Below are 25701 nucleotides of genomic sequence, written 5' to 3'. Positions count from 1 at the left end.
GAAAAGTCTCCGACAGTTATCCAACAAAACCACTTTGGCCATCAGGTTTTTCTTGTCCTGCTTTGTAAGCAGAGCTATAATTCAGGCTGCTTCATGCGGACTCACCCAGCGTCTGTCCGGCCAACACCCTGCCGTTCTCCCCGATCACGGCCCCCCTGGCGTGCCTCTCGCTGGCGTACTGGACGAAAGCGTAGCCCTTGTGCACGGAGCAGCCCAGCACGCGGCCATACTTGGAGAAGATGCTCTCCACGTCTGACTTCTTCACCACCGCCGTGTTCAGGTTGCCGATAAACACCCGCGAGTTGATGGACTTTGGATCTGTCTTGTTGGTCACATTACTGGTCTGGACCTTCAGCGACATGCTGGAGAGACGGGAGGAGGACGCGACTGATAAATGGATGGACTGGGAGGGAGACACGACCTGAGGAGAATAAAAGAGAGCAGACAACTGCTATGAGTCACAAAAGACAGATAATGGACAGCTGCAACCCACCACCTCACTAGCGGAGACATTTGAGATTTGTGCTCATGACTGAACAAAAATCATCCATCTGTACTGAGCATGCAGGTCGTCACTCATTTTCCACCCAGACGTTGGTCCGTAGGTACGAGTCATGCTTTTGTAAGAAGAGATGAGGAGTGAGAACACAGTAACGACGTCACAGCACATGCAGACTTCATAATATTCCTGGTGGGTTTGGATGTTTTCGGACACATAAAGTTCACTCATTTCAGAGGGTTTTTTAATGTGAAAGGGCTTTTATAGTCCAGTAAAACCAGGTGTGTTACATGATTCTTACTGTGAATAAACCATATGATTCTCGTACTTCATCCTTCATCGTCAGCACCACTTGGACCAGTTGGCCGATCAGCATCAAGTTAATTCAAGCGTCTTGCAGCAAGTTGTGCTGCACTTTACTGCGGAGAGTTCGTGATGTTTATTCTTTGGATTCACGCTAAAACCAACAATCGACTGTCACAGAGTCTGCGACGGCTTTGGTTTGCTTTCACACCACAAACGAACCACTAGAGCACATGAAGGCACCGCATTTCACACTGCACATAATAGACACTGACACAACCCTGAAAGATTCCTATGAAAGATTCATGAATGAAGAGGAAACAATCGATTCTTTGTGATAAGTCATAATCAGCAGTGACAAGAGCTTCAAAGCATATTTACAATAATAACTGAGGCATTATCTTCACCTACTCATATCGCAGTGAAGCACAAAACCTTCCTCCAAAAACAGGGACGATCCACAAAGCACTCGTTAAACAAAACCTGTGACACTTTCTGACAACTCGTTACTCAGAGAAGTTCTGCAATTGAAAGGGAAAGAGCAGCTCCAGACAAATCAAAGTCTCTTTGCATTAAAGAAAGAGAGAAAAGAGCAACAACAACCAACAAGTTTTCTCTGATCAGGCGAGTAGCGGCAGACCAAACCGCCGCTGCTTGATCACATGAGACGAGCCCGATCGATCACAGAGCAGGATTTGAAAACCAAATGTGGTTTTTATCCCCATCCTCGCTGTGCGCCGATTCCATCCATCCATATAACTAATGAACACAAGCTGAGAAGACAAGAGAAGGACAAGATGGAGGAGAGGAAAGGAGGGGAAGAAAGATGGGGAGCGCTGGAAGGAAATGAAACAAAGGAAGGAAACAGGAGGCTGAATTACATTCGACTCTAAAATGAATGAGCACGCTGAATTAAATTATGGCAAGAAAAGTTATTTCACTCATTAAATGACTTTTACACCCTAAAGTCATAGTTTGAGACTTATTAACATTCACAGGGTGAATAAATATTACATGACGTTGGCCCACATCATTGATTCCCAACCTTTTGCCTCGTGATCCCGTAAAGTGAAGTGACGTCGACTCCTTCAGGTTCTGACGTTAATGTTGACTTGAGCTGTTAATCAAAGAGTGACTTCTCCATCTGAGATTGACTGATATGAGCAATTACTGGAGGCCTGCAGAGGTGAAAGTGTGCATTTATTTTCTTATAACTTGATTAAATTCATCCCTTCGGCCTTGAGCAATCTGGATCGACATTACACGAGAAACTCATTAATTACATTAGCTGATGATAGTATGATAAAAATGAAATTTAACAGGAAATATATATCAATGAATTTCCAAGAGCTTAAATGATTCAAAAATTTTCATCAATGGCACAAATATGCTGAAGTGGATTATTTCAACATAGTTTTCACTTTGACCCACAGTTTAATGAGAATGAGTAAAAAAAAAGCTAATTCATTTTTTTCAGTTAATCTCCTCACAGCCTCTCAGATTCCTCTTGGGACCCATTAAGGGGCCCCGGCCCCCAGGTTGGGAACCTCTGTCTCACATGACAATAATAAGGAGTGCTAATACTGACCGAAGGTTTTGATCCCCTCAGAGATGATAAAAAGCTGTTTTATCCCATGCTGCTAACGGTAATGCTAACATTGCTAGCCTGTTGCCTGCTACAGGATGCACTTTCAGCAGGTGGAGCAGTGCAGCAGATCTGACCACAGCGCTCCAGAGCAAAGCAGCGTGAGGTGAAGTCAGGCGAGGAGCCCGACACCCAGATGAAGACCTGAGCTCGTCTCAGGCTCGCATTTTCACAGGCGGCTGGAAAGCTCCGGGGATTACAGCATGACTCTCTTGAAACATGTTTCATCCCTGCTTAATTTCTGCTTGGCATTCAGATATAAACTTGGCATTTACAGAAAGCTGAGAGAGTCATGTAAAGGAGAGAGTGACTCATCTAAACTGCTGATAGTACAGTAGTGGGAGTGAAGTCTGACAGATGAATCAACAGAGAGGAGATGAGACCAGAGGAGAACAAGTTGTGATCAGTTGTTCAACAACAACGTCACGAAGCGGAGGGACATCAGCGGACAGACGGCAGCCCTGAGCATTAGAGATGTAGCTGTCAGGAGAGTTTTTAGTGCGAGTTTGTCTTCTTTTTTCTCTTTCTTTAAAAAGGCTAGTTCCCATTCTGTTCACGTCACTGCGGACTCCATTCGTTGGCCTCTGGAGGGTGAAGACAGCAACGTCTCCCCAAGGCTGTAGACTCGAGATCTGGACTCGAGTCGGGCTTAATTCACCAAAACCAGGACTTAAAAGTTGACTTAGACCTGGCTGCTCCGAGACTTGACTTGCTTGAGATGTTTCATTTGCCTTCTGGCACAACAACAATTAAACTTAAAGTAGAAATTGACATATGTACGAAAAAAGGAAGGATTTTTAAGTATTTTAAATGCAGCGTTGTTCACATCCATGTCGACGAGGTTGCAGTCTTCCTCTTGCCTGCCTTTGCTGTTGTGTTGAAGGACATATTCGCACGTGACTTCCACCTGTCAATCAGTGAAATACTGTGAAACCACTGGCAGGACTGAGCATCGCCTCATCCACATGAGCGTGCATGTGCGACCTCGTGCGCGTGCTGTACATCGACGAAACCCAACGTAGAAAAACGGCTCTATAGCACTGCAAGAGGTCAAAGGCTCCACCAGGGAGGAACACATCTTTATAAAGTCACAAGTAATTGCTTTAGCAAAGTCCCAGGAAATGATTAGAACTGGAAAATTAACTTTGAAGCCGAAAAGAAACCTGCACCAGAAAGCAGTTTTAAGAGCAACACTGGCTTTTATTTTATTCTGTTTTAAGCCTCGGTTTCATTAAATCACTGGAGAATCACTGTACCGAACAATTTCTCTGCCTCTTCTTGGTGAGCAACTCTGAAACTGACATAAAATTGAACTCAAACAAAAGCACTTACATAAGGACTGTAAGACTTCACAGCACATCTCCCCACTGCTGAAGGAAGGAGAGCAGAAACTCGACAGAAACTACAACCAGAGCGCGCTCAGAAAGAAAGGAAAATCAAATCCTGCATGCAGTTTGAAAGCATCGATAATTCTGTGATATCAGGATGTCCTGATAATCAGTGAAGTGATTCACGCAAATAGAAATCTACAAAACAAGCCACACACACACACAGGCCAAGCTACAGCCCAGTCCCCAGAACAAAATGCATTTTCATATATGTCGTGTTTCTACAACAGGTGTCAAAGTGACGTAGTTCAGATTACGGGTACGTGCAGGAGGGGATGGCGGTGGCGTGACAGCGCGGCGACGCCACTGCCAGCAGCAGACCGCCGTCCGAGCCGAGCTTGTGGCGACAAAGCTGGGTGTTTTAAGCCAAAACATGATCTGTTCCTGAGCCTAACCAGAGGGTTTATGTGCCTAAACCTAACCGGACCCTAACCACAGCGCCGTCAGCGTGAAACCGGAACGTGAATAAACGTGAAGTTTGAACGTAGAGAGAAGTTTCAGCACATCAGCGGTTTGCAGAAACGTTGTTGACGTGCAGTTTGTTTTTTTAGAAACATTTTTCAGCTCCTCTGGCACTCTGTCCTTCAACAGCTCTCGCTAACCCTCCGTTTGTTTGTTGTCCCACAAGCTCCTGATTGTCCAGCTGTCTGTCTGTCTGTCTGTCTGTCTCTTGCTCCCTCCGTCATTTCACTAAATGGCCAAAAGCATGCGGACACCTAAATTTTTTTTATAAACGTGACTGTCTAAATCAATGGGCATGAATCAGCAGGTGTAGCTGCCTCCACCCATCTGGTTTCAGGCTTTGCACCAGATTTTGGCACCTGGCGTTGTGGATTTGCTCCCATCCAGCCAGAACAGCATCGGTGAGGTCGGACACTGAGGAGCTCCAGTTCATCCCAAAGGTGTTGGACAGGTTGGAAAGGTCAAAGTTAAAAAGTCAAGTCAAAGTAGCTTTTGTGTGTGTGTGTGTGTGTGTGTGTGTGTGTGTGTGTGTGATTTAATGGACGTCATTTCTGCCTGACCTTCCCAGTGACAGAGCCATCTCTAACCTGATTGGTCAAACTCTATTTGATCAAATTTAGCTGTGCCCCAGTGGACCTGTGTGTGTGTGTGTGTGTGTGTGTGTGTGTGTGTGTGTGTGTGTGTGTGTGTGTGAGGGGGTGAGTGAGAAAGCGTGAGTAAAGTTTTGTCTGAATGTTTCCAATTTTTGTGTGTGCGTGCAGCAAACCAGCATTTACTAAAAGAAGGAAAAGGCTTACAAACTGTGTGTGTGTGTGTGTGTGTGTGTGTGCTAAATTTACACACACACACACACACACACACACACAGGAAGTTGCAGGTTGGCATTTTCAAGTTTCTGCATGAAGACTCGTTTATGCATCGCTGCATGTTCTATAGGCTGCTCTCTGTCTCTTTCACACACATCCAACCCCCATTTTTTGTCCTGAAATATCAAAGTGTCTGTGGCACCTGTCAGACAAATACAACCACAGCAGAGAAGACACTGTATTGATCTTAATCAATTTCCTCTCAGGGATCAATAAAGTCTTCTGATTCTGATCAGACAGATATTGAACACCTTAGTGCTCAACAACAGTGAAGAATCGAGCACATGGTGAGTTTACACTGAAGGTCGGCCTGAAGATCCTGATGCAGTGACCCGACCTGATGCCCTGAACCAATCAGCTGAGGTGGCCTTCCGCAGACCGCCGAGACCTTTCCAGCTGAAGCTGACCTCGTGCTCTCTGCCACACAGATCAATGAATTTGACCAAAATCACACTTTTTTTTTGTCCGTCTTTTCTATGTGAGTCACTCGGTGTGCGTGATTTCTTTGTTTTAAAGCATTTTGAGCTGAACTTCCTGTATGAAAGGTGCTACATAAATAAAGTTTATTTTTACCAATTATTAGAAGAAACAGTATCATTTGGTCATTATTGCTTTAAATTTCAGACTTGTTCAAAAGCTGTTTTGAGGTAAAAAGTATCTCAGTAGGTCAAACATTCGATCTGATGACCTGCAGCGTCTCCGACTGACGTCTACTAATTCGACATAAGATGAAATGACTGAGTTTCACGAGCTGATTCTTTCAGTTACCTTCACACGTTCCCATTTTATTCACAGCACAAAGAGAATTTGTGTTGCTGATGTTTTTAAGTAAAACATTTGCCAAACGAATTCAGCTCCAAGTCGATTTGGGTGAATATTACTCAGATTATGAAGGACTCTCAAATGCAAATGATGCTAGCGAGCCGTAAAGCTACATGACTTTATTCTTCGTAGGATTGGGTTCATAAGGCAAACATCTCCAAGGCTCCTGTGTGAATACATGGTGTCGTATTTTACATGCTAATTCACAGGCGAGATTAGGCTGTAAACACACTCGTCCTACACTTTCATGATTCCTGTTTGCTCCCTCCTCGGCTCTGTGGTTGTGTCTCTGTGTAATGTTTCCACGTTTAATTTATTTTTACATACTGCTTTGCCTGCTACATACGGCACACTGGCGAAGGCGGGTTTAATATTTCAAAGTTCTGTAGTTTAAGTAGGCTCCCTGGAGCCGACATCACAGGATTATCTATTCTAATATACTGCTTTTGCATTGAAGTACATGTTGAATTTTTGAGTTATTTAAAGCAGTTGGTTTGGATTCATGTCAGTTACAGAGAACTCCCACAGCACTAAGTTCAAACATATTAAACAAATCACAGGAACTTCTCCAAACCACTTACCCATCCTCTTCTCTGCTCCACATTAAAATGCTCAACATGATACAACAATCATTCTGCAAATGACAAAGGGCTAAATGCCACCGCTGAGTGACTATTTCAGCCTCAAGGGTTTGAGTCACTTCTGTGGATGTTTAGATGATTTTTGTCCACCAGGAAAACCTGTAACCACGACAGCTCTGATGTGGATTCAAGCTGACTGCACCCACTGTTCTTCACAGAGGGCAAAACCACAAACCTTTACAGCCGTCGTTCATGTCTACAGGGGGTGAACGTTCATATTCACGGTAAGTAAAATGGATTTTTCAGAGCGATTAAAATGTGAGGGAAGTTAAAGCAAATGGGTGCTAAAATACCAAACTCCAGAATAATTTTCATTATGCAGGAAGTTGAGGTCAGCATGCACCTGGAAAGGTTGGAGTCCATTTACTGAGGGGTTCTAAATCTGTTGACACCTTGACGACATCTTAAGACACGCCTTTGTAACGTGTTCAGGTGGTCAACTCGAGCTGCGTAAACACGTGACCCACCTCATTCTTCACCATCATCTAACAAACACACCCTCTCCTGGTGTGGCGATCTACTCGGGCTGCAAAACTTCCCATCGCTCCCTCTACCTTTTCAACACCACAGCCGGCCTGCATCAGCACTGCTGCCTGTTCTCTCAGCTCCACCACCCGAACATCCACCTGCAGGCTCCCGGCTGGAGGGTTTAAGATATTTGCTCATCACTGGCCAATATCTCTGTGTAAACCTATCAGGGGACTGATGAGGTGGGGGCCTCGGTGCCTAACTCGAAGTCTGTTCTGCCGCTGGAATAAACTTTTCAAACGTGAGGTGTCTGCCTGAAATGATCAGTAATCAGAAGAAAAATGTGTTTTGAATCCGACCTAAAACACTTCGGTGACGTGCTGGTGAAAGAGGAGATGGTGTCGGGAGGACTGCGGGGAGCAGTGAGGGCGAGCCGAGGGGGGCCGAGCCTCAGCGGGGAGGCGATAATGTGAAGCACATCAGAAAAAATTTTCAGCCCGGAAGAGAAGAAGCGACTCCACCCTTCGTGAGAGAAGGTCATTCCACCACAGAGGAGCCGGCAGGGAGAAACACTTCATAATGATAAACAGAACAGACGAGACAGCAGCAGCTTTGGGATTAGAGTCATTTCCATGAACTCTGCTTACACAACAAGGTGGTAATGCTGTGATAGAACGAGTCATTGTGGGCTTACAGTCAATATTCCCACAGCCAATAATGCTGATGTTATATCACTGAGAGTCTGATTTATTCACATACAGCGCTGACCTTTAAAACTATAAGATAGCTTCCACTCAGCGTCCCCAGTGTCTTGCTTTAAAAAGAGTTTCACTTTCTCTGGAAGAGACCTGGACCGACCTGCTGATGAAAACACAAACAAGTCGCAATCCTACAGAAATTAATGTAGAATGAGAAAAAGACTAATTAAAGACACTAAAACGAGAAAAGCAAAGCACTTTCTTTCCTCTGACAAGCACAAGGACTCGCGGTGACCTGCAGCTCCTTCCTGGATCCAGATCAAACAAAACCTTCGAAGCAGTTGTTCCTCTGAAAGAGTCCAGAAACCTTCTGGGTCTGTTCTGTGTTTGTGACGACTTCTGCAACGGATGAATTTAAGCTGCAATTCACAGCTTCTACATGTATGTGGCTGTTATCTGCAGATGTCCGCCTCGAATGTGCAGCCCAACATTTATGACTCAATGGACAAACGTGTGTCCAACTATACGGAGACATTCAACTTAGTACAAACGTCTGGTGTCCACGTCTGTCTTTGGTCCTCATCTTCAGATGTCGATCTATGTGTCCAATGTCTTGATCAATCCACGTATCAGTCTTTCCGTACTAAATGACAAATTCAAAGACTGAAGATCACCTCTGCTTCAGCCTCTCGTCATCACTCTCGGTCAGTTGCTGAGTTGATTTTAAGATTTTACTGATTCCATTTAAAGCTCCTCACGGACTGACCGCTGAGCATAATGCCGCCCGCGAACCAGAGCCTCAGATCATCAGCCTGAGCTGCTCCCACATCCTGGTTCAAGGTAATTGGTGACCAGGGTTTTGCCGTCAAGGCCCCAAAGCTGTGGAACTCGCAGACTCAGCAACATCTTTAAAGCAAATCTTTTTTCAAATGGTCTTTTATGAATGTAAGTCCTATTTTTTATTAGCAGCAGCAGTAATACTTATTCAGTATTTATCCATGTATCTACAGGGAGTAACACCAAAGCCCAGAGCAATTTCCCTGTGATAAAATCCTGCTTTTGGAGAGTCTAGAATATTTTCCTGGCACCGTGGGACTCCATGCTCATTTCTGAGACTCGCAGCCGATGTTGAAGTGACACTGAATTACGTCAGATTGCGCAGGTGTTCGTGTTACAGCGCCCCCCCCCCCCCCCCGCACCTGGGAGAAAGGCGGTGGTCCGGTTTTTGGACGCGGTTTAACAACTGTCAACCTCGTAGGACGAGGCCAGCCAGCGGCACGTCGAGCTGGAGCGGCTCTCGCCTGGATTCACCCCATCAACGCCGCGTGTGAAAGGAAGACGTGCAGCATTCGGGCCATTCAGAGCGGCAGCACAGAGGAGGACTGATCTGAACTGCCAAGAACATGGTCCTGTTCAACACCCCGTTCAGTCAACACTGTGCGCGAGTGAGAGAGAGGAAGAGAGATGGGAAGAAAGAGAGAGGGAGTCAATGTGTTTGGCCGAGATAACAAGACAGACCTGGACAAATGTGGCACGACAAGGAAACAATTTTCTTCTCCAACAAAATGAGGCATGAGAGAGACTCATTTAGAGTCAGGGGGCGATTTGTTTGCACTTGTTGTCATGGCGTTCGTATGTAATGTTGAACATTTGACCTTCAAGGAGAGACTGGCAATTACTCATTTCACTCCCTCTCTCCCTCTGAACCTCGTCCAACACCTTTGGGATGAACTGGAATGCCGACTGCGAGCGAGACCTTATCACCCAGCATCGGTGCTGGACCTCACTAATGCTCTCGTGGCTGAATGGGAGAAAATTCCTGCATTTCCCATCATCTAACTCTTAACCTAGCTCTGACCATGACACTAACACCGAGTCTCAAACCTCACAAAGCCTCTTAAAGGGACAGCTCTGGTTCTTTGAAGTGGGGTTGCATTAGTTGCTCACGCACAGTCAGTGTATATCGACAGGAGATGGCGGTCGGCACACCCCCAGTTTGGACAAACAGCATGGCAGCAAAGCAATGTCCTGCTGTGGACGGCAGCAACATGAGTTTTATCCACCTAGAAAAGACAATATCAGTTTAAGTGTATGCTGCATTTTCGATAGATTTAGCAGCTTACCTTGCTTTTCCTGTGGCACCGCATTTTCTAAACCATAGATCGCCTTATTCCTACGCATGACGGAGGGTCAGACAGCAGTTTGAGGAGGAGACGACAAATAAAATGAGCCCTTATGACAGCAGCAGAGGACACCTTTACGGAGGTAGACTGAATGGCCTGAAAGAGAGCGAGCAGGAACTTTGTGGAAACTGCATTTCTTTTTACTGGTTATTTAGTGAGATGCTTCACTGCTGATGATGGTCACAGCAGTGCATTGCTTTGCTTCTCAAACTGGGGCCGTGCTGACCGCCGTCTACTGGTAACACAGGTAACACACTGACTGTGCATAAGTACCTCATATCACCTCACTTCAAAAAAAACCTGCACTATCCCTTTAAGACACCTGGGTGTGATGTCACAGTTTCACTTAAACGCTTGATAAATCTGTTTTGAGTGTGACCATACGGAGATCGAGTGAATTCACATCAAACCGGAGCCTCAGCTCAAGGACAACACGTGTGTGCATGTGCAATAATGCATAGACTGGATTGATGCTACACACACACACACACACACACACACACACACACACACACACACACACACACACACACACAGCATTCCTTTGTTGCTCCTTCAGATTCTTTTAAACCCTCATATCCACTCTGATCCATTCGTATTGCCCAAGACCCTCTGACACACACACACACACACACACACACACACACACACACACACACACACACACACCACACACACACACACACACAGAATTATTGCTTGAGGTAACAGCTGTAGCAAAAGGATAAACTCAGATCCATGAAATGCACACAGACACACACACAGACACACACAGACACACACACACACACACAGACACACAGACACACAGACACACACCCACACACACACACACACACACACACACACACACACACACACACACACACACCGGTTCTTGGCTTGATGCATAACTGAAGAGTCGAGCTGGAAGCCCCCGAGCAAGGCTGCAGGCTGGGCTGGCACACACGCTCACGCACACACACCAGACACACATGACAGCCTTCACAGCACACACAAATCTACATGGAGATTCACAAACAAACAAACAAACACACGAAAAATCACAAACTCAAGGAACACACACGAGCTGGACGAGGTGTGTGTGTGTGACCTTGGCGAATATCTTTGGCTTGGTTTGGATATTTTTGATAATGAACAGGGTTCAACTTTGAGACGTTCTCAAATAAAGGCTCAGGTTCTGTTGGCTGTATCGTGTGAGGAGAGTGCTCTGTGTGGCCCATCCTCGCCCTCACCTCATCTTCCTCTCTCTGGCAGATCAGCACAGCCAACTGAGGGCTGCCACTTCAAGTCCCTGCAGCCTACGAGTCGTCACTGAGATTTGGACTGAGCAGAGCGGCGCTAGAGTCCAGAGTGAGGGGGGGGTTAGTAGTTACGACGTGTCTCTAAACAGGCCAGAGTGATCAAACCATGCAAAATACAAAGTGTATTCAAGATTCAGTGACCTCTTACTTTACCACCACAGTCAGAGTCAAAAGTCCTCATACCAAAAGCACATCCAACCCGGATTCATAAACATCAACACGTGTCAAACACGTTGTGACAGGAGCAGCTAAAGACTGGGACAGATGTGGAACGTTCCAAAAACACCTGTTTGGATCATTCCACAGGTAAACAGGCTCACTGGTAACAGGTGATAGTACCATGATTGGGTATGAAAGGAGCGTCCTGGAAAGACTCAGTCGATCATAGAGGATGGAGCGAGTTCACCACTTTGTGAACACATGATGAAGGAGATTATTACATGAGCTCAGGAAGTTTGTTTGCAGATGACATCATTGTTTTCATTCATGTTTTACACAGTCCAGACTTTTTTTTTAATTGGGATTATACATTGATTCATATGAGAATTTTCTGCTCATGTGAATGAATGAAGTTCCAGTCTCCAGCGTAAACCTCAACACCTCTCGACGGTCACCAAACACTCCTCACCAACGCTTTTCTTGGCACGATAACGTCACACTTCTTCACCAAAGCTGCTGGAAGAAGAAACATCTGCACAAAAATGTACTGTCATGACGATGGGAACAGCTGCTTCAAGGCCCCAAAGGAAACCGTCGACTCACTGACACAAAGCAACAAGTCATCCGAAAAGACCAACCATCCACACACAGCATATCTCTGAAAACAAACGTCTTGCATGATTTTCAGTTCAGTTGGATTATCTTTGGTGTGTCGGAGGAGACTGTTGCAGTGAGCACTCAGTTTGTTGAGGCGTTCACTTTTCAATAAGCTGATCTCTGATAGGGGAGTAGTTCATTCCGGTGTCACGTGGAGTCAAACCATATCTTCATCACCTTTAGCTTTAGCACGATAGGATTACTGTGAGGCTCCTCCTGCAGGACCTCAGTCACCGTCAGCGATGAGTTTTTCTTTTAGAAAAATCAGCATTTTTTTTTAAGAAGTGTGATTCTTTCCTCTTCAAAGCCTGGTTGGATTAGAAAACACCAACCACAGCACTCTTACCGCCTCTTCTCCACAGTCTGACTCTCCCCCTGCTTGGCTTTTACAACTCATTTCTAAATATTAAAGGAAAAATCCACTTTAACACCACCCTAACGCTGGTGGAAATGTGCCTTTCATTTCTGGGTCCATTTTGTTGTTTGGTGGTTTACTTCCTTGAGGCAAAGTGGGCTCAACAAGAACTACATTACAGCCTTTCATCACAAAATAAGTGCCGCACTGCTTTGAACATCACAGAGTGATGATGTACATTTAACAGCGTAAAAGCAGCTGGAGGCTTCACTTTAAAACACGAATCTTATTTCAATACTTTCCTTACTGCAGGCACTTCTTTGAATAACGCTGCAGTGTCATCCCACGTGAAGCTTCTCTGAAACAAACACACAATTATCTGCCACTGCAGTGACACTAATGTGACTTATGACTCAATCTTTGCATTTTGTTTTTTAGCCTCTTATCTGACGATTTTCAACGAGGTCAATGGCAGAATCTCTCTCACCTGCTAACGACGCTGACATTCCGAAGCAGTGGCTTGGAGGTCAGGCAAGCAAATTAGTGGCGAAAAGGTCGCCTGTTTGATGCCGAGACTACCAAGACAAATGTAAATGGCGCGGTGCTGAGGTGCCTTTGAGTAAAGCATCTCACCCTGAGATGAAGTCATTTACAGAGCTTGTTTTTTTTACAGAGCATCACTGAGGACTCTGACAACATCAAGGCAAACATTATCGGTAATACCTGCACACCTGACGGCACACTGCTCCCTTCTGGCTTCATCCCAGTTGGTTCCCACATTCCCACTCAGGGCAACATTAGCCGTCTCCATCACCTCCACAGGTTCCCTATAAATCATTGCCATGCAGGCCAACAGGCAGTAATAGAGACAGATAGTCTCTCTTAGACTGCATTAATGAACTGTTGTTCCTGGAAGCAGGACAGCCGATGGACGGATCGATACTGCATTGTTTTGTGCTCCGCTATCTCGGCAGACCCGACATCGGTTCACTATCAGTTCAGACAGGGAATTAATAACAGGGCAATTTACGAAATCAACAATTAGTGAAATAACGATTTTACAGATCCTCAGGAATGAATGTTTCCGCCGCCGCTGAGTTGACTGGAGGAGAGCTCGCTCTACTGCGTCGTTCCCCTGCAGCAAACATTGAATTTAATATGAGCCTCAAAATTATGGCTTAAAACCCTGATTTTAATAAAAACAGGGATTGTTTCTAAAGTGGGAAAAGCTGATTGTGATCAACACTTTCACACTGGAATATTACATCTACAAACAATCATTTTGGATATTTACTGCAAATTCATCACTTTTTGCAGACCATACTGCTTTGTGTTAGAGATTTGTATACGTTTAATCTACATTGCGGCTATTGGCTTCCATTCATTTCCATGCTAGTAGTGACGCAATGGAGACTTTTCACACAGCAATCATGCACTGTTGACAAAAATGAGTGTAGACTTGATCTTTCTCTGCAGTGGATTACACATCAATTTTTCATGCCGTGTAGATATGAATGGAAGCCAATGGCTGACTGAAAATTAAGGAAAAATACATGATGAAATTGTCGTTTTGCCCTTTCCTTTTTACAGCAAATTGAACATCATGCAGTGTATTCCCTCAGTCTATGTGCCTATTAATGGTGATTCCTGTTTTCCTGTGCACCCTCTGAAAGAGGATGGAGATGGACGGTTTCACATTTTGTAACGTTAGGAGTCTGACTGATGTCCAAGATGTGTTGAAAACTGTTAAAATAACTACATTTAGCACAAAGAATGGATTTGTGAAACCCAGTTAAAATGTTGACAGTGACTGATGGAGAAATAAGCTCCCAAAGAAGAGGAGAAAATGAAGGAGAAGAACGAAAGAACAGAAATTAGAGGAAGTCAATGGTACAGTGTGTGTGTGGGTTCCAGCTTTGACACTTTAGGTGACAGAACGTTCCTCCTTTTCCACCTTTTCTTTTCTCTACTCTTTTCCTCATCTCTCTACTTCCTCTTTCCTCCCTCCTTTTCCCCACTCTCTAACTTTCTCTCTCCTTCCATGTTACTCCCCGTTTCTTTCTCTCTTTTCATCATCTTATCCTCGATATTTTTTTCAGTTCTTTCTTTCCTGTCCTCCTCCCTCTCTTCTACTTTTGCCATTTCCTTTATTTTCCTTTCTTCCTTACCCCACCTCCTCATCTCCTCTTTTCCATTTTCCATTTCTTTTTCTTTCATCCCCCTCCTCTATTTTTTCATTCCCCTCTTTCTCCCTCCCTGAAACCCCTCCTCCTCCTCCTCCTCCTCTCCATCACAGTGTTTCCTTCCATGCTAGTTCTCCAGATGATGAACGACTGGTTGTTCCACTCATCCATCTACCGGGCAGCCTCATCTATCTATCCACCGCCTGCCCACACACACACACACACACACACACACACACACAGGCATATACAACAAAAGAACACACCAACATAAACACTGAAACACATAACATGAAATCCACATACACACACACACACACACACACACACACTCAAGGTGTCCACAGAGAAAGAGGCAAAGTGTAATTTGAATGGAAGCACACACACACACAAACACACACAAACACACACACACACACACACACACACACACACACACATCCCTCAGGGTGTGTCAGTACAGCTTCTGATTAAAGAGCCTCTATAGAAGATCAATAGCTGCTTCATTACAGCCTTACCTCTCTCTCTCTATCTCTCTCTCTCCACACCTCCGTCCTCCTCTCTCCATCGAGGCCTCATCCCTCCAATTCTCCACCTTCCTCATTCGTCTCTCTCTGAAATATGCTTTATTGTAAAAGCAATAAGGTGTCACACATGAGGTAAATTCAGCGCTTGACAAATCACAACGAATAAACTGTGACACCACCGAGCGAGTCAGAGTCAGAGCGGATGTCTCCTTTGTCCACGAAACCAGGAGAAGAACACAGGTCTGAATAACTGGACTGACGACCACGCGAAGCCCTCTTACAACCATAGTCTGCACCCACACACAGGCTAGACCACCGAGCTTTTCGACCATTCACACACACTCAGACACCACTGGCCTGTCTTGACGAAGGACACTTTGACATGTAGACTGCTGAGACGAGGGATCGAACCGCCGACGCTCTGGTAAGTGGACGACGGCTCTACCTCCTGAGCCACAAGACAAAACTTTACTTTAATTTTTCATGCCAGCAAAGTATAAAAAGAGAGACGTGGAAAGATCAGGATAAAACAAGGATACAGGATAAAAAATAAAAATCAACTATATGCACATTATGTGCAAGATTATAAGAATGTAATGTTTCCATGGTGATTCGCTGCCATCATCATCGCCCCCTGCTGGTAATGCACCTTCATACACGCCTGTGTTTTTCCCACTTAGGTGAGGCGAACCGTGCTGCTGGCATGCTGCCCTCTAGTGGACCGGCAGGTCTATAACAGGCTTTGGCAGGAGACCAGGCTGATGGATCATGGGTAATGTCGTATTTAAAGTGATGGACTGATGTGAAAATGTGATTTTAGAAATAAAAAAAAAAGTTCAAACATTTCTAACCAAGTAACACCAGGAAGTATTTTCAATAAAAAAAATCGAAATGTGAAATTAGATCCAGAAAACAGCTGCCAGCCACCCCTCCGCTCACTTTTAGACTCAGGTTAAAGTATTTTGTTTTGAATTTGAGGAAATTCATTTGGGGTTCGGCGCTTCTTTTCCCTCCACCTGACTTTCTGTTTCACTGTCTCCTCTGTGCAGCTGTGGATTATGGGATCAACACTTAAAAGAGGAAACGCTAAGACGTGATGGGAAAGGGGCACGGACTCAAACACACACACACACACACACACACACACACACACACACACACACACACACACACACACAGTAACAACATACACATTAGGATGTAGGTTTGTGTCTGGGGGCGTGTTTAATTTATCCTCCCGGAGCAGATTAAGGCCTGAGCTGTTAAAATCTGTCCACCCCGGCTTTGCCTGCTTAAATAACAAGCACTCCTACACACCTTGCTTCAATAGTGATACAGTGCACTGAATAATGTTTTCTGCATGTTTTTCACCACATTCAAAGGATAAAATGTTGATTTTAAGCTCCACCTGAGGAGACGTGTGGTTTCCCATCACCTGTTTCCATCCTGGAGGTTGAGCCCTGTCGTGGATTCAGTAGTTCTCAGTTTACAGGCCGGTTAGCATCACACCGAGCACTGATGTATCCAAGACGGCTTGTTTGTCGATCACTGAATCCTCTTTAAAACTGAAGGCAACCACAGTGAGAGATGTGCTGATCTGACACCAGTGCTGGGGACTTAAATACAGTCATACACTTACATTCAATTTGGGTTTGTGCACATTTGACTAATATTGTCCCTGAAGGCTGTTTGTGAAATTACACTGCTGTGATGCACGTTCAGCAAATACTCGTTTTACCATATCCTACCCTGAAGTGCTAAAACACACTGTCTGAAGTGCACACACGCACACACACACACACACACACGCACACGCACACACGCACACACACACACACACACACACACACACACACACACACACACACACACACACACCAGGTGTGCCTTCAGACAGAAGGAGTCGTCATGGCACAGCAGCCGTGATGAACCAATCCAGACAGAGAACGTGATAAAATATTGATATTTTTCTCATTTCTCGCATTAATGTTGGAAAACAGGACAGTGGTTTATTCTGGCGTGACTCCCCGCGAGACAGCCCCCAACATGTGGTGTAATGTAGAAAACAATGGCCGCCGCGCGGTGTTAACTGGCATCAGATGCAGCCAGCGAGCGTTGCCCGATACTTCTTTTCTCTGTAGTTTCTGCTGTGTTGTATTGTCCTCCCAGAAATATTAATAATCTTATCATGTGTGCTCTTGGAGGATGCTGCTGTGTAAAAAAAAGACTAAATTTCATTACTTATGAATGATTAATGTATGGTTCCAACTGATTTTAAGAGACTTGAGTAAAATCTGCGTTAAGAACGCAGGCTCGCATCGGGGATCTGCTTCTACAGTGACATACATTATTAATTATCTTCAGCCTTCAGTCCTTCGTTTCTTTGTCTTTTATTGGACCTGTCATTTATATACCACACACACACACACACACACACACACACACACACACACACACACACGCGCACACACACAGTATCACACAGTATGGACCTGTCACAGCAACATACAGCAACACTTGAATACTAATGACTAATTGGATCGCCTGTTCAATCGAACTTCATTTACACACACTCAGCTCTGTCTCTCTCTCTCTCTCTGTCACACACACACACACACACACACACACACAGACACACAGACACACACATGTTGTAGTCATGTTTAAACGTATGTACATCACATGGGGAAAAAAACAGACACCACATACACACACTCTTAAAAACACATGCTCCACAGCTAACTCGAATCCCCAAACACACACACTAAAGCTGAACCTACACAAAGACTCACACACGCGCGCACACACACACACACGCAGACACACTGGAGGATCAGTGTCGGCCTAAGTGAATTGTCATTGGCAGCCGATCCCCTCTCGTCCCTCCTAACCAATTCATTTGCAATCTGCTCCGATCAAACCACGACCGAGGTAGCCGGTGAGGCTCCGCTCATCAGCTGCTTCATATTCACATCAGCAGAGCGCAGCACACATCTCATCCTAATTATTTTCTAATTTTAGCTCGGTTTTCATCTGGACTGCTCGGCCCGGGGAGGAGGAAGGAGTTCAGCCTTGAGAAGAAACTTCTACATCCAGTTCATCACGTTAATTTCATCCTTTACGAACGTCTGTTTTGAGATCTCCTGTGAACTGAACTACTGCTTGTCCTTCTGATGTTTAATAATGACGACTGTTGGTTTATCAAGACAATCAGCAGAATAAATGTTGAAACTTTTCTCTAAGTTTGAACTTCGCTTCTTTATGTTTTAATTTTCCATCTCATGTTGTGACAGCCCTGTGTTTAGGAACAAAAACCACTTGCTTAGAGTTGGGAAATGATCATGTTTTGGCTTCAGAACAGCTGGAAAACACCGTGACCTCAACGCACCAGTGATCTGAACAACGTCACCTACTGTAGAAACGTTGACATGATGCAAATGAATCGTACAACTGTAACGTATGCAGATGCCAGACAGTCGTGTGTAATGACAGCTTGGAGAACCTTCTTCTTCTTCTTTGATCTTTTAGCTGACAGGTGTGCGTGGATATGAATACAGGTGATTCAGTGCATGTCTGCTTCCATTTATCGTTCACTGTGGGAGCGGACGTGAGGGGCATGCACGTGCACCCATTTCCACAATTTACAATTCTGGTGAAAAAAAACGGCATATGTCTGTCTTTGTGTTGAGTTTTAGTCAGGAATCTGTATAATTTAATGCATCTGGGAACTGTTCATCATCAGTAGAACCACTTCAGAGGTCACACACCAGAAACATTGGGAAAAACTGCTGCAGGAGATGCATCTTTTTTATCATCTAGCCAATAAGTCAAGACTGTCGCCGCAGCAGACATCAGCTTCCTTCACCAGCTCGCGGCTAACTTCTTCTGCACCTGGGTTTGTTAGAGTTTCCTTGTTGTGCCGTTAACTCAAACTACAAACTGAAACAGTGGAGTTGGTGATAATAATTACGGGTGCTGTCAGAAAAATGAGAACTGCACTCCCAGTCGAGACCCTGAGAGGTAAATTGAAGCTGCAGCTGAGTGTTTCTCTGCTGTTTATTGAGACTATCAACCATCCTGACACAACACAGCCACTGACTGTTGTGCCAATAGATCACTTCTGATTCACAGCAGAACAAACTACAGCAGCAAAGTTTCATCGAACGCAGGCGTGAACTCTGTTTTCATATCATGCTGCAGTTTCATGAAGACAAGCTGCACCTCCATCAGTAAAACTCATCCATTCAAACATCCACCAGCCATTATCAGCTGGGCATGATGGGAGCAGACTGCCTTCCTCCAAGGCAATAACTCAATTTAATAATAATATTTTCCTGAATAATCAATTAATTCACTGACGTATTAAAACTGAACGGTTATTTCATCATTTTTATTTTCATAGTTAACTTTATTGGAGCGGACTTGCTGCAGCTCATTTAACTGCACCAAGTTTTAATTTGAAGACCCCCACCAATGAAAATCAAGTTTTAAACCTTGTTAACACTCACAGTGGTTTTTATACGCTATGAGAATTACTGAGGGAAATGAGCAGCGAGCGTCGTGGCCGAGCAGCCTCGCAAACATTCAGACAGTCAGGGTTTCATCTGTGAGATGTCGAATGAAACAATGCCGGGTGGAGCTACGGTGAAACGAGGGGTCTCAGAGGAGAAGCTGGGCGTAGCTTCATATCAGTGTTCTGCAAGCTGGTTTCACTATTTTCAAAAAGATAGCAGAGGTGCAGACGAGGGGAAGTCGCAAAAGGAGAACTGGTGAGTCTTCATGTGACACCAAATGATGTGAGAAGCACCAAACTGCAGCCTGACTGAGACCCAGTACTGCTCCATCCGTCACTCCTGGACATCCAGTGAGTACGAGGTTGGTCAGTTTCTTGTGTTTCATCTGTTGAGTGAGTCCAACAAACCTGCAGCGTGCTCGATAACGTTAGCCACCGTTAGCCCGCCAAGCTTCACGGTGACTCACGTCAAAGGCTGACAGGATGTTTTTACGCGGCTCTGAGGCGTAGACGAGGAAAGTCACGGCAAACGTTACTCAGAGCAGTTTGTCAGACAGCAAAGCTGCTGATGAGGTTTGTTTGTTTGAGTCGAGGCCGCAGGCGAGAGGCGGAGGGTGGGTGGAGACGGAGGCGGGGGCCGTTTAGATCTGCACAAACTACATGACGGAAAAGATGAAGGGATTGTTTTCATGGAAAAAACTAGATATGTAATTTAATAAAGAGATTAGTTTTTCGGGGTCTAATCAACGCCTGCAGAGGAACTTTAATGAAAGAATAATTGGGAAAAATATCAACATAAAGCTGACTTTTAAAAAGGCCATTTTGAAATAAAACTGCAACAAATCCAGTAAATCCGTGTTACTGTGCGGATGATGTAAGAATGATGAAATAATATTTCAGTTATTGAATTATTTCATAATTTATGGCTTCATTTACAGTCTCATTTCACAAACAGACCCAGCTGCTCCGCACACAGTCTTGGCAGTCGTCATTAAACAGCGTCGTTTGCATATTGCATATACTGCAGCTTCTTTGTCATCAGTCTCACCACCCCCACCCTCAGTGCCAAAAGCCAGGCTGGATTTCGTGCTAATTAGACCCAAACAAACAAATAACAACAGACAAACGGAGCTGACAGAGGGGCTGATGGGAGCTCACAGCCCGGTGACGCTCATATTTTAAGAAATTCTTTTTATAGACTTCTTAGCGATGAGTTTTATGCAAACAGTGTCACAGAGCAAAGATAAAGGGAACTTCACACGGAAACACACACACACATAATCACACACCTGTTTTTACCTTTATTTATTCAGAGAACATCTACTCGTATTTTCTGTGGGACGCATGTATGAAACACTAATGGATGCTGAGAACTTTATTCTTATAGGTATCTTTAATTTGGAACCTTTGGAGGTGACTACACTTCCATCCAAATGTAAACTAATCATAGTGCATCGGACGGCTTTGCTTCAGGGATCTAAGGTCAGGGAACTGGTTTTTACTACTCTGCATGCACACAGTCGTGGCTCCGGAGGTATTTATTGTAATTTCTCATGTCACCGCTCCTCCACACGCTGCACTGGACACAGGCGGCCGCTCAAATCCGATTCAAGACACTGGTGCTCGCCTGCCGTGCCGGCTCAGGTAACAGGACACGGTTAAAACATACACCCCGGCCTGTCTGCTACACTCTGCTGCTGCAAATCGTCCCCTCGCTATGAAGGTACTGCTCAACAAAATCCAGACTGGTCGCTGTCCTGAAGCCAGAATGACGGAGCAAACTCCCAGCTGACCTCAGGAGAGCAGAAACTCTCCACATCTTCCATCACAGACTGAAAACTCATCTGTGCACACTGCACCTTGGCCCGTAATTAAAGAATAATAATGAAATAATCTCATAAATCATTACTATTGGTACGATTATTGTCGTTGTTATCATCATAATCATCATCATCAGCATTATTATTATCCAGCGGTCGGGTTATTAAGCAGCAAGGGTAGTTTTAATTTACAAAGCTTTTCAGAGACCACCTCTCAACCTTAAAGTGGATTTTTTTTTAATGATGCTTTTGGGAAATGAGCCCCAAAGCTGATGGTCAGTGTGGTTCCCTGTCATCTTAACAGTCAGTTCAGCCTCACCACAAAACCACCATTTCCACTTCCTCCATGCAGATAACTTCAGTCTGATTTAAAGAAACTCCCCACTGGAGGACGGGATTTTGTTAGTGGTGCATATCATTTAAAAAACTCCACAGTGAAGTGTCTGCTAAGAAGTGAGTCCCTGCTACTCTGCTGCCATTGGTTGGTGGGAAAACTCTTTTTTCTGAGACGACCAACCCATCAAACAATCCACCGAGAACTACATGTCTTAAGCTGTCAGTGTGTGTCAGTCGGCTACCTGTTTCTGCCTCCGTCCTTTCTCTTTATCTCTCCCTCTCCACCTTTCTGATTGTCTGTGTGTTTCCCTCCATCTTTCTCCCTGCAGGAAGCAGGAAAAAGAAAACACTAAGATAGCGGGATATAACAACTCAGGCTCCCGCCGGCGGCTGCAGACTGGCATTTCAGCTGATTGGCACTGCGGGCGGTAAACGCTGCAGCACATAGAGGATGTTAATGGGACCCACAGCCCGGGGATACACTCACAGTCTGGACTTTGTGTGTGTCTGCTTGTGTGTGTGTGTAACTGGTGGCTATTTTTTAACATTTGTGCGCTCGTATTTTCCATGCAGGCATTTGAGAATCATTAAAATGTGTGTCACTGTGTGTTCGTACATTTTTATCTCTATTACCACAGGCTGTAATTGTACATCTGCTGACACACACAGACTATGTGTGTGTGTGTGTGTGTTTGATTAATTCCTGAATCAATCTGCAGTCTGTCAATTCATCATGCACAGAAGCCTTTCAGAATCAGTCTCGTGGCCTCAAGGTCGCAGGTTCGAATCCTGTGAGGAGAAAGATAAAGAGAAATGTCTCCGTCACCTTTCAGAGGAACACGTGTCTCTCACACACATTTATGAAGTGATGGAAAGTAACCAAGTACATTGACTAGTACTTACTTTATTTACTTTCCTCTACTTTAATGCAATTTTGAGGTAGTTGAAGTATTCTTGTTTTATGCTACACAAAGGGAAATATTCCACTTTTTACTCCACTTTTTACTCCACGTGTTTTGGCAGCAGAAGTTCAAAATCCATTGTTCTGGATTAAACCAACTAACTGGTATAAAAGTTATTATTAAGTCTCCAACCACATTAATTACAGCCATGCTAGCAGCTCTGAGAGGCTGTATTTAAGCACAGTGGCACTCTGAGCTAAATGCTAACTTCAGCCTGCTAGCAACAACAACGACAATGCTAACATGTTCTTTTAGCATGTATAATGTTCTCCATGTCAACATTATACATGTTCACGTGTATAAAAATGACCCGTATGACAATTACAAGACAAAACTGAATAAAAACAGATTCATATGAGCGTTTGATTGTGCCCCATTACAGACTGTTGGTAGAAGAAGGTACATGAAAACGAGCCTCCTGTGACAACGTGTGTCCACCTTCTGTTGCTACTGTTCCCCCTTTCCTCACCATGTTGACTGCCTCAGATGCAACACATTCACCATGACTGTCCTCCCCACCCCCAGCCTCTCAGGCCTCAACAGCACAGCCCTGACACGCAGAGCACACACCTCAGCACATGACCCCAGGCAGCCCCCCCACCCATTCTTCACACTGCTTCCATCTGCTCAAAGATACAGAAGCCTGGCCTGGAAACAGGCTTGCTTCAGCAGGACTTCTGTCCCCTCTGCAGAGCATCACTCAATGAAACACACCGGCACAGTAAATATCACGTGTGGACGTATGTGAGTATAAATGTAGATGTGTTTCATGTCTTTCATGTATAAACCAAGTTAATAAAACAAGTTGGGTCAGGAGCAACTGAAGACTGGGAACGATATGGAACGCTCCAAAAACACCTGTTTGGATCATTCCACAGGTAAACAGGCTGATTGGTGACAGGTGAGAGGATCATGATTGGGTATGAAAGGGGCATCCTGGAAAGACTCAGTCGCTCACAAGCGAGGATGGAGCGAGGTTCACCACTTTGTGAACACATGATTGGATAAAGAATATGACGACATGGATCTATTTCTCTCTCTCCACCTTTTCCTCTCTTAAAGGGAAAGTCTTATTGTTTAAGTTCATATTACACAGGAAGGCAAGTCCCCGCAGTGTGCATGTGTAACTTATGTCCCCACAACGCCAGTAATGCATAAACACACACACGCACATAGATGAGATTTAATCACCTTTGGGGACATTACACAGACTTCCATTCATTTCCTGGAGACTTGTCCTAACCCCTAACCCCTAATCCCTAATCCCTGACCCCTAACCCCTGACCCAAGTCTGCACCCTAAAATTTAATGATTTACATTATGAGGACTTGCATTTTGTCCCCACAATGTGACTGTGTAAACAGATTTGTGTCCCCACAATGTGAGTAATACATGTACAAACACACACACACACACACACACACACACACACACACACACACACACAGAGGACTGAGCCCTGAGGTGAAGGATGCTGAATGCTCAGTCAAGCAAGAAACAAGGGTGAGATCCATTTTAACCTCCACCTCCGTCCACCACTTCCTCTCTTTGTCTTTTCCTCTTTGTCCAGAAGTACCACCGTCGCTCCTTTTCCAACACACGTTTTCATTATTTCTCTCTTATTCTCCATCCTTCTCTCCTTTGTACTCTCTCTCTCGCTCTCAGATACAAATAATCTTTATTCGGAGGACAAAACAAAATATTCATCACCGTAACAATCAATAATCCTCATATGAACCCTAAAAAAATCTCATTTTAATGTTATATATTCTGCATTGTGTAAAGCAGCAATACAATAAATACAAACAATAAAATATTAATGAAAACAAAAGTTCGACCTGTTCTCTCTGATTTAGATGTTAATCCCTCAGCCGGGGAGACTGCAGCTTTTTTTTTTTTTTTTTTTTTCCTGTATCAGCGACAGGTTGCTGGTATTTGGTGATATTTACAGAAACTAAAGCTTAGATGTGCTTCCTGAACATAGATCCTCGAGGTAATCAATCACAGGCAAAACATGCATCAATCAATCCTGCATCTGGACATATCTAAGACATCACAAACACTGCGGTTACATGAAGTTTAATATTTCATTCACTCATTCACAATAGCTACAACTGCTGTGCCTCCATGTCTTTACAAAGGGACGCGTCACACGGGAGACACTGCAACAGGTAACGAATGAGGGACAAGAGACGTGTGTACGTTGAGAGGATAAATATTTAACATCAAACATGATTTCTGCACAGGCAGGTGAGTCCACAGACACCTGGACCCCCAGACGGACTGTCCTGTAATCCAAGGAGAGCTGAATCAAGGCTGTAGAAACGTTTTGCCCTCATCCATCAAACTGACGGGTGAGGAGTCCCAGTATTTAACCTCTGTGGGGTTGTTATCAAGGTTAATGAAACCACTTGGGTGTTCAGCGCTCCTGGCCTGCATCTTGTGTGCGACTTCCCTTTGAGAGTAAATAAACAGCCTTAACGGAGCCATGAGTAAGACAGAGCCAGAATTTGGGTTTGAAACATTCAAGAAACGATCGACATGATGTGAAGAAGTAACACTTCTTCACCGTCAAAGATGTCTATGTATTGTATTGCAGATATCTACTGAGGTTAGCATGCTAACCAGCTAGCTGCAGCCTGTAATTCCACTTTGAACCACAAGGGGTGACAGTCTGATAGTGTAGCTCACTGTAGTCTCAGCTGGGAGGTCTGCATGATCGGCGAGTTGCTGTCTTAGCTTTCTCAGTCTAATAAAAAAACAAATAAAGAAAGGAATATTCTTATATTTATTTTCCACATTAAACAGAAAAATACAACCGTACACCTTCTGCTGTCAAGCTCCTCTGATGAAATGCTGCCCCCTATCTGTTCGGAGTGACCTTCAACAGGTGGAGGCCCGAACCAAAGA

General features: G+C 44.5%; 1 protein-coding gene across 3 annotated transcripts in view; it reads right to left on the bottom strand.

The window, feature by feature from the left end:
• Positions 1 to 25701, bottom strand: part of raly (RALY heterogeneous nuclear ribonucleoprotein) — a 117852-nt gene that overhangs the window by 49412 nt on the left and 42739 nt on the right. For all 3 annotated transcript variants that reach the window (XM_076745461.1, XM_076745482.1, XM_076745472.1), the window contains exon 2: positions 106 to 421. In XM_076745461.1, coding sequence (XP_076601576.1) covers positions 106 to 361 — 256 coding nt within the window. In that variant the 5' untranslated portion in view covers positions 362 to 421. The remainder of the gene's footprint in view (positions 1 to 105; positions 422 to 25701) is intronic.

This window comes from Chaetodon auriga, chromosome 2, assembly GCF_051107435.1.
Source record: "Chaetodon auriga isolate fChaAug3 chromosome 2, fChaAug3.hap1, whole genome shotgun sequence".
Lineage (NCBI taxonomy): Eukaryota > Metazoa > Chordata > Actinopteri > Chaetodontiformes > Chaetodontidae > Chaetodon > Chaetodon auriga.
Note: the sequence above shows the minus strand (reverse complement) of the source record. Positions and strands in the feature narration are given on the sequence as shown.